The 15,170-nt window shown below is 40.1% G+C and overlaps 1 protein-coding gene across 5 annotated transcripts in view; it reads left to right on the top strand.

Moving 5' to 3' along the window:
- Positions 1-15,170, top strand: part of Scai (suppressor of cancer cell invasion) — a 98,048-nt gene that overhangs the window by 59,936 nt on the left and 22,942 nt on the right. For all 5 annotated transcript variants that reach the window (XR_009378721.1, XM_059260240.1, XM_059260241.1 and 2 more), the window contains 8 exons: positions 373-468; positions 2,157-2,243; positions 4,441-4,539; positions 7,457-7,553; positions 8,676-8,774; positions 9,135-9,287; positions 13,985-14,086; positions 14,450-14,551. Coding sequence is in view for 4 of the 5 variants with exons in the window: in XM_059260240.1 (XP_059116223.1) it covers positions 373-468; positions 2,157-2,243; positions 4,441-4,539; positions 7,457-7,553; positions 8,676-8,774; positions 9,135-9,287; positions 13,985-14,086; positions 14,450-14,551 (835 nt within the window). In the remaining variant the exon portion in view is untranslated. The remainder of the gene's footprint in view (positions 1-372; positions 469-2,156; positions 2,244-4,440; positions 4,540-7,456; positions 7,554-8,675; positions 8,775-9,134; positions 9,288-13,984; positions 14,087-14,449; positions 14,552-15,170) is intronic.

Raw genomic sequence — 15,170 nt, 5'->3', positions numbered from 1 at the left:
TAGAATAGCACCAACTACACACCCACTTCGAGTTATGGCTGTATTTCCTAAAGCAGTGTTTCCAGATTGCTGCTGTCTTAGCTAAACATAAACATTGGAAATCAGCAGTACCCGTAAGTATATCACCTGCCAGTGAAGATATGATTGTGTCCAATGGGAGAAGTATGTGCAGAGGACACTAAGATGAACTGTAACTTAGTGCAAGACTAGGAAAACATGTGTTCTAGTCCCTAGAATTATTTTTGCTTCAAAAAATTGGAACTTGGCTTAACAGAGAAAACCTGAGTGTAAATACTTTAATTGATACAGTTTATATCATCACAAGACACAATTTCCAAAAATTTAAAGTGAACACACACTTTATTTTTACAGAGATTTGCCGCAGTATGGACAGAAGCAGTGGCAGTCCTACTTTGGAAGAACATTTGATGTTTACACAAAACTCTGGAAATTCCAGCAACAGCATCGGTAAAGAGTTTCATAGCTAAAGCGAGTAAAGGTGCATTGTATAATTATATATTAGCTATAGTTCTGACCATGAACAAATCTAGCGTTTTGTTTTGTTCTTTATTTTTGGTTTACATAGAGTGTGTGTGTGTGTGTGTGTGTGTGTGTGTGTGTGTGTGTGTGTGTAGGTCAGAGGATTACTTGCTAGAATCAGATCTTGCCTTCCACTGTGTGGGTTCAGCAGATTGACTCATCTTGCCAGCTGAGTTTGGAGCTTTTAAAATAACATATTTCAGTGCTTCTTGACCTTTTGTTTAAGATCAAGTGTAGAGTAATACATCTGTATGTCCCAAATGAAAATTTTTTTTTCTGTTTAAGATTTTTAATGTGTTCTCTGATTTTTAATGACCATGTTGTATGGAAGGGTCTACTCCTACTTGTACCTGGGAAGATGATCTGTGGTTTCATTCTAAAACACATTCTGAAATGTGAGTGGTTAGCTGTCCATACTGTTTGGGAAGAAAGTGTTACATCTTTTCTTTTTTTGAGATGGGATCTTACTATGTAGCCCTGGCTGGCCTGGAACTCTGTAGACCAGCCTGGTCTCAAGCTGGTCTCACTGAGATCCATCTTCCTCTGTCTCCCAAGTGCTACTTTTAAAGATGTGCTTCCCTAGGCCTGGTGAAAGTATAGATAACTCAGACTACCTTGTTTTTTCTTCTTTCTTTCTTTCTTTCTTTCTTTCTTTCTTTCTTTCTTTCTTTCTTTCTTTCTTCTTTTGATATTGGGTCTCACTTCATTATCCATGTTGGCCTACAAACCCACTGAGAACTCAGGGCTGGCCTGAAACTCATATCAGTCCTCTTGCCTCAACCACCTCACAACTAACTTTTGCTTTAGCCTACTGAGTAGTGGGATTATAAATGTGTACCATTGCAACAGATTTTCAGTAGACTTTTTTTTCCCAAGATAGGGTTTCTCTGTGTACCCCTGGCTGTCCTGGGACTCTCTGTAGACCTGGCTGGCTGAAACTCACAGAGGTCTGCCTGCCTCTGCCTCCCAGTGCTAGGATTAAAGGTGTGTGCCACCACACCTGGCTTCAGTAGACATTTAATAAATATTTTTTTTACCTGGGTGTGACCTGGCTTCAGTAGACATTTAATAAATATTTTTTTAGCTGGGTGTGATGGTGCACACCTATAATTCTAGTACTTAGGAGGTGGAAATAGGATCAAGAGTTCGTGGTCATCCTCAGCTACACAGATAGGCCAGTCTTGGCTACATGAAATCGTGTCCCCAAAAACAATTGAGGCTGGAGAGATGAATTAGTAGGTAAAGTGTTTGTCTTATAATCATGTGGTGAGATGGGAAGCAAAGACAGAAGAATCCCCAGCTAGCCTTCGTGTACAGTGGTGACCAAGAAGGTGAGAGGTTATCATCTGACTGCCACACTTGAGCTGTGGCATAAACACCTGCACTCACACAATTACTTGCTCATGCACAAATATGTATGCACAGATTGTATATACATATGCACACAAAGACATAACATAAATCAATGAACATTTTTTAATGTAGCTGAATGATTATGTTGAAATCTTATAATTCATAAGCTGTGCAAATTGGATGATATTTTATCATTGAATTTACAGAACTGGTTCTTTTTGAAATTTATATTTTGTTATTTCTATTTTTTGTCTCCTATCCAGACAAGTATTGGATAATCGGTATGGCTTGAAGCGGTGGCAAATAGGGGAAATTGCTTCCAAGATTGGGCAGCTGTATTACCACTATTAGTAAGTGAATTATGCATGGAAAGAAGAAAGTGTTTCTTTGGCTAAAACAGAATATGTAGGAGAGAGGACAGTGAGTTATGTACGGAATTTTGTTGAGGCCAAATGGATCAAGAGGCACCATGCAATGGCCTTGTATAATTCAAGCAGTGTTGTTTGTGTCAGGTGTTCTCTTCAGTAACTCATTTGGTCAGACCTGGAGAATTTGATCTTGGTTTTTTAATGATGAATACTAAATAGATGTATTATTCTTAGAACTTTTTAAGTCTTGATGGTGTGAAGAGACATATAGCATGTATGTTTGAATGTTCACAGAATTCTTTAAACACTCATCCTAGTTGGCTATGTTTGAAAGGTTCTATGAGGTAAATTGACAGTTGTTTGCATCCTTAGAATAGTAACATCTGTGTAGTCCTACCTTTGAGGAAGGAAAGAAGAGATCTCCTTTTACAAATATAAATCTCAACACAAAGTAACATCAGTAACAAAAGACTTGGGTCTTTTAGAATTTAAAAGCTTAAAAAAAAAAGCTAGGGACACACCTTTAATCTCAGGTAGGAGATCTCTGTGAGCTGGAGGCCTAGCCTAGTCTACAGAGTGAGTTCCAAGACAGCCAGAACTACACAGAGAAACCCTGTCTATAAAACAAAACAAAAAGATAAGAAAAGCCCTCATTTTCCTAATGTTGACATGGCACTCAGAGTGCCCACCACTAAAATCCCTCTTTGCAAGATCTTAAAATCTCGTTATAGTGCTGAGAATAAGTGACTGTTGGAGTGTTCATCCTTGGAGAAGACATGTATGCCATCCCTCCAAGACTCAGGGAACAGGAATTATGGAAGAGGGGACAGAAAGATAGTACTAGCCTGTAGATAGGGAGAGGGGCTGGGACATGCCATCTTCTAGACAAGACACAGCCATTGTAATCATGAACCCTCAACACCTACAGATGTCTACACTGGATCTGCACTTAAAGGGCCCATTAGCAGCCCAACCTTGATGGAAAAGTCAGGGAGCTCTACTCAATACTGAGCCATTTCCCACTGATAGTCGATCAGTACTGCAGTTGTGTACTTACTGGTAACCTCACCAGGCTCCAAGAGATAGTCCCTATCTAATGGTTGTATAAATGGCCCTGGTTAAACTAAATGGGTCACACAACAAAACCATGTCATGAATCTGGGAAAGAGACAGGAAGAAATAAGACTTAATGAGAATAGTAAGGTGAGAGAGAGGAAAGAGTAACCAGAATTGTTGTTTATTTTAATCTTTACTCTTTACTCTCTGGGGGCCTGCCACCCATCTCCCAAATAAATACACACAGAGGCTTATTATTACTTATGAATGCCCGGCTTTAGCTTGGCTTATTTCTTGCCAGCTTTTCTTAACTTAAATTATCCCATCTACCTTTTGCCTCTGGGCTTTTACCTTTCTTTATTTCTGTATATCTTTTCTTTTCTTCTTATTCCATGTCTGGCTGTGTGGTGAGTGACTGGCCTCTTCATTATTCACTCTTTGATCTCCCTCTCCCCAAATTTCTCCTCCTATTTTTTTCTCTTTGCCAGCCCCACCTATCCTTCCCTCCTGCCTTGCTATTGGCTGTTCAGCTCTTTATTAAACCAATCAGGTGTTTTAGAAAGGTACAGTAACACGGCTTCACAGAGTTAAACAATTGCAACATAAAAGAATGCAACACATCTTTGCATCATTAAACAAATGCAACGCACATGTAAAATTGTCAAGGCATTAAGTAAATTTTTTAAAGTAAATTACTTTTGAAAGTTTCTTATTAAATTAGACATGCTAAACAGACTACATAGCTCATTATCATCCCTCAAAGAGTAGTCTGGGTTAGTAAGGAGGGAAAAGCTAAAAGAAATGGGCCAAAATTCAAGTAATGGCTGTTTAGGGAGAGGTTATAGAAGGTCTAGACCTGAGAGCAGATATACTCAAGGAGAATGCTGTCCTTTTGTAGAATGAGAATGACATGTGCTTTGGTTGGCTTTCAAAAAGTTTAGGAGCAGGAAATATTTTATTGTTGCTGTTGTTACTACACAATTGAAAGACAATATTAGTAATACTTTGTTGACTCAGAGTTAGGACATCCGCATCCTTCTGTGCAGAGTAGGACAATCTGGAACAAGTGTGTCTCATGAGGAATACATCCAGTTTGGGTCATATTTAAATTTTTTTCTTATAGTTTACGAACATCTGAGACCAGCTATCTGAATGAGGCTTTCTCTTTCTACTCTGCGATCAGACAGAGATCATACTACTCTCAAGTTAATAAAGAGGACAGGTATGTGTCAGCTGTGCTTTCAGAAAGGTGACAAGACATTCAACATTTCAGTCCATGTGGAAATGGTGCAAAAAAAATACTTTTCCTTTTATTACTCTGTGTATGTGTGTCCATGTGCACATGAAAAGGTAAGAGGACAACTTGTAGGAGGAGTCATTCTCTACTTCAACTACAGGTCCAGCTCAGGTCTTTGGGCAACTACCTTTATCCACTGAGCCATCTTGTCAGTGAGGCTATTTCTTTATGACAGATATAGGTTGCACAGGTTTCATAGGGAAGAAAGGATTCTAAAGACAGGCTTAACTAATGTCTTTGTTATTTCTAGCCCATGTAGTCTTTACTCATATGTCTTCAAAAGCCTATTGACAACTGTTACATTCGACCAGAGAAAAGACTGCTAGTTTTCTTTGAATTTTCTTTTTTAAACCCACTGCTGTGAAGTGTGACAAATGTCATTAGTCCCAGCCCTTGAGAGGCAGAGGCAGGTGGAGCTCTGTGTGTTGTAGGTTGGTAGGTCTACATAGTGAAACTGTCTCAAAAAAGTCCCAAAATACAAAAGCACAATACTGTTTGGGCTACCTTGCCCAATTGACCAACACTATTTGCTTCATGGAGTCTTATAGAATTCATGGATTCCCAGAAGTATGTTGAATACTTGCCATACACAAGAGACCTTGACAAGTGCTTGGGAAAAGGCAGGGCAAGGTGTGTGTGAGGTACTATCTGAAGATGGTATTCTAATGAGGTTGTAGACACTGGGACAAGGCTGACTGGCAGCAGTCAGATGAGGGTGCAGCTAGAGAAGAAATGGGATCTGCTGCAGGGTTTTATTGCATTTAAAGATTTAATTCCTCCCACCCACATGCTTGCTCACAACTATCCCTAACTCCAGTTTTAGGGGTTCCAATGCCCTCTTCTTATTTTTTTCATGTACTAGGCATATACATGGTACACAGACATACATATAAGAAAAAACTCATAAACATAAAATAAGTTTTGTTTTATTTTTTCCAGACATGGTTTCACTACACAGTGCTGGCTGCCCTAGAACTCTCTCTGTAGACCAGGCTGGCCTCAAACTCATAGAAGTCTGCCTGCCTCTGCCTCCAGAGTGCTGGATTAAAGGCATATACTACCATGTCCAGCATAAAATAAATTCAACGTTCATTGTATATGGCATATGTACATCAGACACAAGAAGACAGTATCATCTTAGTGGAAAGTGGATCACAAGTGAAGAAAACTTCACTATATGCTATTTACAAAAGATACACTTAAATAAGAAGACAGTCTAAATAGACATTCATATAAACAGGAAGCACTGAAAAGGCTTGTATTAATAAAAAGGTTGTATTAATATCAGAAAAAAATGAGGTTTCAAAACAAAGACAGAATTTTCTTCCTTTAGTCCTAAAAGTTTACTCTCTTCTTTAGGAAGACCTTTTCCAACCAGGATCCAACCCTGTGAGCTTATATCATTATTTTTCTTGTTACTGTGCAGTTATAGTTAATCATGGCAGGGAAAACCTGGTGGTGGAAACTGCTTGAATATGGATGGTACAACAGGACTGGGAGGCAATTTGTTACTTTGAGTTGACAGGCAAGGAGTAGAGGCGGGAGACAGAAGTGAGGCCTGTCCAGTGACCCTAGAGACCTACTCACAGCCCCCAAAAACCTACTTCCTAGAGCCTTCCAAACCCACCAATATCTGGGGACCAAGTATTCAATAATAGGAGCTAGTGGGATCATGTCAGATTAAAATCAGAGTAGGACTCATCTTTCATTTATTTATTTGTTTGTTTGTTTTATTTATTTTTGGTTTTTTGAGACAGGGTTTCTCTGTGTAGTTTTGTGCCTTTCCTAGATCTCACTCTGTAGACCAGGCTGGCCTCGAACTCACAAAGATCCGCCTGCCTCTGCCTCCCGAGTGCTGGGATTAAAGGCATGCACCACCACCGCCCAGCTATTTATTTATTTTTGTGATCATATTTATTCCACTGTTTTGTTTATTCACTTAACTCATCTATATTTTAATTACTACTCCATCTGTAAGTCTATGAAGTAGAGATTTTTCGTTTCTGTTTTTAATCATTGTCCTTTAGCATCATGGCACTGTTTCTTTTTCTTTCTTTTTTGGGTTTTTTTGTTTGTTTGTTTGTTTGTTTGTTTTTTGTTCTGTTTTGTTGGTTTTTTTTATTTTTCAAGACAGGGCTTCTCTGTGTACCCCTGGCTGTCCTGGAACTCAATCTGTAGACCAGACTGGCCTCGAACTCAGAGATCTGTCTGCTTCTGCCTCCCAAGTGCTGGGATTAAAAGCATCCCCCACCACCCAGCTGTTTCTTATCGTTTTAGATTTTAAATTTTTATTTTATATGTATGAGTGTTTGCCTGCGTGTGTGTATGTACACTTCGTCAAGGAGGTCAGAAGAGGGTGGCTCCCCTAGAACTGAAGTTACAGATTATTGTGAACCATATAGGTGCTGGGGATTGAACCTAGATCCTCTGCAAGAGAAACGAGTTCTCTCATGCTGAGCCATCTCTCCAGCCCCATCATGGCATTGTTTCTTATACACTTAAATTCTCTGTAGATGCTTGTAGAATGAGCGAATATAAAATGATGACTCAATCAGTGTGTTAAAATGTATTTAAAAGGCTATCGGGTTTTGATTTTGAGACATGATCTCGTGTACCCCAAGTTGCCTTGCACTCAATACTTGACCTTGAACTCTTCCTGCCTCTACTGCTGAGTTATGAAATTACAAGCTTGTGCTACCCTGCCAAGCTAAGGCTGTGTGGTTTTATGTGGAAATTTTTATCTCTGTTCTGAAAATGATGAAGTTTTAAAAGACACCCAGAAGTCAAAACAGCATGTTTTCCATTTTAATATAATGATTGATTTCTCTTTTGTTAACTGTAGGCCTGAGTTGGTTGTTAAGAAACTCCGATACTATGCAAGATTTATAGTAGTTTGTCTTCTTCTTAACAAAATGGATGTTGTGAAAGATCTGGTAAAGGTAAATAGGCTTTTTTTTTTTTTTTTTTTTTAATGAAACAGTGTCTTGGTATATAACTCAGGCTAGTCTTGGATTTGTAATTCCTGTGAATCAGTCTCTCTAGTGCTGAGATTATAAATGTATTTTTTAGTATTTTTTTTTTTTTTTTGGTTTTTCGAGACAGGGTTTCTCTGTGTAGCTTTGTGCCTTTCCTGGATCTCACTCTATAGACCAGGCTGGCCTTGAACTCAAAAAGATCGGCCTGCCTCTGCCTCCCAAGTGCTGGGATTAAAGGCGTGCACCACCACCGCCCGGCCTAAATGTATTTTAAAATAGCTATAACCCAGCCAGGTATGGTACTGCATATTTTTAATCCCAGCACTTGGGAGACAGAGACAGTCCTTGCTGCCCTGGAACTCATTATGTAACCCAAGCTATCTGTAAAATTGACAGTCTTCCTGACTCAATCTTGAGGCTTGGCGGCAAACTGATCCTGGATCAGCATGATCCCCCATGATGGTGCACATCTCTTGGACATCAGCTTAGTCACAAGTAGTGGTCCAGACTCCAGCATCCACAGGGCCCTCAGTGCTATCAGGAGCCTCGGACTCAACACAGACCCCCACAGCTGTATTAGGGTCACAGACCAAGTCATGGCCCTTGGCTGCATTCCAGGCTGAGACATCACCATGACCCTGGTTAGCAAGCAGGGCATCTACCTCAGCCCATCTCTCACCACCCTGTCCTCCTCAGATCTGCCTCTGTCCCCTGCACATAAATTGTACTGCCCCACAGTCTCTCTCCCATTTTGCCACTCATCATAATGGTGCCCAGCGCCAGAGGTGGTGGGCTCATGGGTGTAATTCTTTCCACCCCAGGTAGACCTGGGGTGGAGCTGTCAAAATTAAAATTTTTTGTCATTTATTTATTGTGTGTGAGTGTATACGCAAGCATAATAATACATAGGCATCAGGTCAGAGGACAACATGTAGGAATTGGTTCTCATTTTACTACTTGGGTTCCATGGATTGAACTCAGGTTGTTAGGCTGGGTGGCAGGGACATTTACCTGCTGGGCCATCTCACTTGCCTTTTTATAGAGATTTTTAACAACCCCTTTTCTTTGTGGTATTTGTAATACCAGGAATTGTCTGATGAAATTGAAGATTATACTCATCGCTTTAATACTGAAGATCAAGTAGAGTGGAACCTGGTGCTTCAAGAGGTGGCAGCATTTATTGAGGTAATTTCTTTATTTTCTTTTTCTTTTTTGGTTTTTTTTTTGTTGTTGTTGTTGTTTTGTTTTGTTTTGTTTTTAAGACAGGGTTTCTCTGTATAACAGCCCTGACTATCCTGGAACTCGCTTTATAGACCACACTGGCCTCAAACTCAGAGATCTACCTGCCTCTGCCTCCCAAGTGCTGAGATTAAAGGCGTGCTCTACCATGCCCAGCCTATTGAGGTAATTTCTTGAGAGAAAGGTTGTCACAATCACAGGTAGGGAAATGACTGTGTTGTGTGTTTATGGTGTATATGTGACTCTGAGAAGAACAAATAACAGTGATATTCTGTGTTGTCCTTAATGTGCTTCTTTTTTCTTCAGGCGGACCCTGTGATGGTATTAAATGATGATAACACCATTGTTATCACATCCAATCGCCTCGCTGAAACAGGAGCTCCATTGCTGGAGCAAGGCATGATTGTGGGACAGTTGTCTCTAGCTGATGCACTCATTATTGGTAATTGTAATAATCAGGTAAAGAACTGTGAAGGAATTATCCTTAAAATTCACTTTGTAAAGGTTAATTTTGTGCATCATGGGATTTTTCCCTTGTAAAATCCCTAATATCTGTGAGGAATGGTTAAATCCATTATACCATGTTCGGATATATAATATTGACTTTGACATTATTGAGAAAGAATTTTTAATGACATAGGAAGATGCTTATTAGTTTATTAATTTACCACTGAGCTACATCTCCAGCCCAGTCAGTATTTATGAAGCATCAGTCACATCTCCAGGGGTGGGTGTGTGTGTGTGTGTGTGTATGTGTGTTTGTATGTATCAAAAAAGACAAAGCCGGGCGGTGGTGGCACACGCCTTTAATCCCAGCACTGGGAGGCAGAGGCAGGCGGATCTCTGTGAGTTCAAGGCCAGCCTGGTCTCCAAAGCGAGTTCCAGGAAAGGCGCAAAGTTATACAGAGAAACCCTGTCTCGAAAAACCAAAAAAAAAAAAGACAAAGTGCTTTCACTGGTGAATCTTCCTGTTCACCTGTAAAAACAATTATTAACAAAATAACTACTTAGATAATATAATTTCAGCAGATGTGGGAAAGGAGGTGTGCTGTTCTGATGTCTGGTATCAGGGGATTTGAGCTAGTTGGAGAGATGATGGGGTGTTTTCTGAGAAAGTACTTTGGTTACATACTTTACTAGAGAGTAAGAAGTTGTCCAGAGTAAGCATGCCAAGCAGTAGTAACAGCTGTGTTACTGTTTGAGCCTGGTGGCCTACGAAGATGAGACACTGATAGAAGGCCGCACTTGGGAGAGTGGGTATGGAGAGAACAAGAAGCACAGGAAAAAGCCAGGAAGGTTGTCTTTTCCTAAGTCACAGGAAATAGCAAAGGCCCAGGGCAAGGACAGGAGCTGGTGAAGGCTGCATTTTGAGAAGGTAGTTTTTCATTAACTTTTATTATTTATTGTTTTTTAGGTTTTCATTGTCAGACAAAGTAATAGGTTTCATTATGACACTCACTTATGTACATATAGACAAATGTAGACACAACAACATACTTTGCTGCTGTTCACCCACCTCCCCTGGAGAGGATCGTCTTGGTTGTAATTGTACAGAGTAGAATGAAGACACAATGGAGTTGGCAAGAAATTAGGAAACTCACAGAAATCTCAGTGAGTGGTACTATTTCCTTGTGCTACAGGAACAGAGGTAATAATAGATCTGCAAGGCTGGTTTCCACAGATACTTAGAAGGTACAGCTCATAGCATTGATACGTCATGGCACATGGAAGGAAAGAAAAGTGACCTTTATATTTTGCCTTATTGTACAGCTGTATATATGCTATAAGCTGTTCCTTGGGTGACCTTGTTTCCATGGTTTGGCCTAGGAAAAAAATCCACCTGTTAAGAATTAGATAATAATTAAAGTGCTAGTGAGGGCTGAGATGTTGCTCAATTGGTAGAGTGCCTATCTGCTCATAAAGCCCTGACTTCCAGCCCCAAAGCTACAAAAATGGGGTCTGGTGGCATACAACTGTAACCCCAGCACTGTGTAAGGTGGAGCAGGAAGTCACCTTTGGCTGTAGAGACCCTTTCTTTCTTTCTTTCTTTCTTTCTTTCTTTCTTTCTTTCTTTCTTTCTTTCTTTCTTCTTTTTTTTTTTTTTTAAAGATTTATTTATTTATTATGTATACAGCATGTATGACTGCAGGCCAGAAGAGGGCACAAGATCTCATTACAGATGGTTGTGAGCCACCATGTGGTTGCTGGGAATTGAACTCAGGACCTCTGGAAGAGCAGTCGGTGCTCTTAACCTCTGAGCCATCTCTCCAGCCCCCGAGACCCTTTCTTAAAAAAAAACAAAAATACAAAAGAAAAAAACAGGTTAGGGATAGAGTGTAAGGAGCTGAAGAACTGAAGGGAGTTGAGCCAGTACTGAGAACAGTGCTGCCTGGCATTCAGGGTTAGACAAAGGCCAATAAGGCTTGAAGTGTAGAATGTATTTGCTCTGTTGACATGACAGTAAGTTTTAATAGTGGTAGCCCTGTTCGATATGATGACACACATCTATAATCGAAGCTCTTGGGATTGCAGAGACAGGAGTATTGCTGTAAGTTAAGGCCAGCCTGGGCAATGATCCCTAGCAAGGCTTTCTTTCTTTTTTTTTTTTTTTTTTTAATTTTTGAGACTGAAGCTCACTATGTAGCTCTGGCTGTCCTAGAACTCTTTATGTAGACCAGGCTGGCCTTGAACTTTGCCTTGCAAATGCTGAGATTAAGGGCATGTTTGAACTGAGCCTGCCTCTGCTTCTCAAGTGCTGAGATTAAAGGCATGTGCCACCATGCCCAGCAAGACCCTGTCTTTAAAAACAAAAGAATAACCAAACTAGCAGACCACTTCAGAAATAGGAAAATAAGAAACTGTAATTGTGCACTGTTTAGTTTGTTCCTTAGAACACAAAAAAAGCTAAGTGTTGTGGCACATGCCTATAATCACAGCCCTTGGAAGGCAGAAGTAGGTGTTTAGGCCATCCTGTCCAAACAAATAGAAAAAAGAATGAGTGAAGCTGCTAGCATTGGTTTTGTCCTGAAAAGTGCTCTCAGTTACCTCCGCTTTGACAATGAAAGGACAGAAAGCCAGGTTGTTGTCTCCTTGCTCTGATCTAGAACTTGTTTCGTTCTCATGTAGAGGTGGTGGGTTATGAACAGTTTGGGGCTGTTGTGCAGTTTTATAAGTTTTGGAAATTCAGTGGTGTGTTGAAATGTTAAATGTTTTCAGAAATACCTGTATTAATGATTTTGATTGATAATTTATTTTTAATTTCTTTTCATTCTCTGAAATATTGGATGAGGAGAAACAGTTTTGCTGATCAGCTAAGAGAGATATTAAATGGGATTAGGGTGTGACTTAATGGTAGAGCACTTGCCTAGCTGCATGAGGCCCCTAAGCCTGATCCCTAGCACTGTACTATGTATGTATGAATGAGGTACATTTTTGTTTTGATTTTAGAGACAGGGTCTCTGTGTAGCCTGGCTGTCCTAGAACTTTCTTTGTAGACCAGGCTGGCCTCAGACTCTCAGAGATCTACCTGCCTCTGCCTCCCAAGTCTGGGTTTAAAGGCATGTGCCACCACACCTGGTCTGAGGTAGTTTTGAAACTTCAGTCAATAATCTTTGTAAACAAATACCTTACCTAAAACATTTCTGTTTTATTTTATAGAAGCAGATACTTTATAAACCTCTCCTCTTGGCTCTGTCATCACATGTTCCAAGATCTTCTGCATATGTGTCATTGAAAATAGAGAAGGATGCACTTTTTTTTTTTTTTTTTTTTTTTTTTAATGTTCATTGTTTTGCCTGCATGTATGTCTGTTTAAGGGTGTCAGAAGCTTTGGAACTGGAGTTACAGACAGGTGTGAGCTGCCATGTAGGTGCTAGGAATTGAACCCGGGTCCTCTGGACGAAGAGCCAGTGCTGCTAAGCCATCTCTCTAGCCTCATAAGAAGGATGCACTCTTAAATGCTGTGTAGTGCCAAACATTGAAGAGATTATAAAGTATGAACCCAGACATAGCTCAGCTTAAGCAAATATTACCATGTTTTGTAGGACTGTTTTTGTAACTTTTGTTGCTCTTTAAAATCCATTTGAAGAAATTGATGCATTATGAGCAACCTAAACACTGTTAATTATACAAAGCAGATAGTGAGCATAGTAGTGTCACTACACATTTCTTTTGCCACATTTGCCTTTTGAAAGTCTTGTAATTCAATGTTCAAGAATAAAATATGGGCCGGGCGGTGGTGGCGCACGCCTTTAATCCCAGCACTCGGGAGGCAGAGGCAGGCGGATCTCTGTGAGTTCGAGGCCAGCCTGGTCTCCAAAGCGAGTTCCAGGAAAGGCGCAAAGCTACACAGAGAAACCCTGTCTCGAAAAACCAAAAAAAAAAAAAAAGAATAAAATATGAGCTGTCTCTGGGCATGGTGACATACGCCTTTAATCCCAGCACTTGGGAAGCAAAAGCAGGCTCTTAGTTCAAGGCCATTGTGGTCTACATAACAGATTCCAGGTCAGCCATGTAAACATGGTAAGAACCTATCTCAAACAAACAAAAATCCCAACCCACCATAGACAAAGAACAACAGGCAACTAAGGAAAGCTGACTCTAGAAGAATAGTCCTCCTCAGGGTATACTTCCTAATTGTTTATCCAATACCAAGTGGTCAGCTGTGAAATCATACACATATAAGTAGCACTAAATGGACTGAGCAGGTTGTATTTATCTGTTTAGATGCACATACATAAACACATACACCAATAGCAGCTAAAGAAAAAGAGGCCATGATTTCAAGAAGGAACAAGGCAGGTGGTACATGGGTTTAGAGGAAGGAAAGGGAAGGGGAGAAAGATATAACTTCTCTTTTAAAAATTGATAGATAGATATTAAAAATCAGCTGTTGTTAAGTATACTTGAAAATCAAGAATAATGTGATTCAAGACCAGAAGTTCAGCTGGGAGGTAGTGGCCCGTACCTTTAATCCCAGGACTGGGGAGACAGAGGCAAGTGGATCTCTGTAAGTTCAAGGCCAGTCTGGTCTACAGAGCTAGTCCCAGGATGGCCAGGGTTACACAGAGAAACCCTGTCTTGAAAAAATGTAAAAAACAAAAAAAGATCAGAAGTCTGCTTATTACGTTAATGATCAGGTAATATTTTTCTTTCAGGTTAAATTCAGTGAATTAACTGTTGACATGTTCCGGATGTTGCAAGCTTTGGAGAGGGAGCCAATGAATTTAGCATCCCAGATGAATAAACCAGGAATACAGGTGACCTTCTGCCCACATTTGCCAGAGTGGTAACTCTTACTGCTTCTTCTTCTCTTACACATGTAAATAAAGAGTTCTCTCAAGCCAGCCATGGGTGCCTCACACCTGTAAGGCACACTAGGTGACCAAACAGTAGAATTGTTGCAAGTTAGAAGCCTACCTGGCCTACCTAGTGAGTTCCTGTGACAAACAAAAAGAGTGCTTGCTAAGACAGAAAAGTTGATAAGCACAATTACAGACACAGAATACTATGAGGACATTTGATAAAAAAAATAAAAAAAAAAAAAAAGAATAGGAACTGTTGACCCTGATAACTCAGCTGTCACATACTACTTATGCATCATTTTGGGTATGTTACCATAGGAATCAGCTGACAAGCCCACCAGACGAGAAAACCCCCACAAGTATCTGCTCTACAAACCAACCTTCAGCCAGCTGTATACTTTCTTAGCAGCATCTTTTAAGGTATGTCCTTTCTTGTGCAGTGAGGAAAGTGTGCTCGTGGTGGACATGGTCACTCTTCAGAAGCCTGACTTAAAGTGTTTAGTGATTTGTGAGCATGGACAAGTGCTGTTCCAGTAGTGATTCTGACCCCCTTGCTGTTTGGGGAATGGTAGTTGCTGATGATGTCAGTAATTTTTTTTTTTTTACCATCGATCAGAGACTATTGGTTAATTATCATTCTCTCCCTTTCAGATTTTTATTACTAAACAACTTTAGGCTTAACACTCAATGAATGCAAACTGAAAATAAGAACAGAATATGTAGCATTCATGTGCTCGGGCAGCTCAGTGAGACATTGTTAATATCTGATAGAAGTGTGTGGTAAATGCCTATAATCCTACATTTGGACAGGAGTTGAAACCCTCTTGGACCACACAGTAGCAAGTTCAAGGACAACCTGGATCTGTCAGTACACAGAAAAATTGAGGCCAGTGTGGACTCCATACAGCCTAAAAAAAAAAAAAAGAAGAGTGATGAAAATTAGGTGGTATCTTCCCAAAATTTATATAGAGGAAGGTGTGGAGGGGAGTTTGCCCTTTTTTTATCCCTAGTGGAGATCTTTCTCTCTCTGTTTCATGTT

This window comes from Peromyscus eremicus, chromosome 4 (assembly GCF_949786415.1).
Source record: "Peromyscus eremicus chromosome 4, PerEre_H2_v1, whole genome shotgun sequence".
In the NCBI taxonomy this organism is placed as follows: domain Eukaryota; kingdom Metazoa; phylum Chordata; class Mammalia; order Rodentia; family Cricetidae; genus Peromyscus; species Peromyscus eremicus.
Note: the sequence above shows the minus strand (reverse complement) of the source record. Positions and strands in the feature narration are given on the sequence as shown.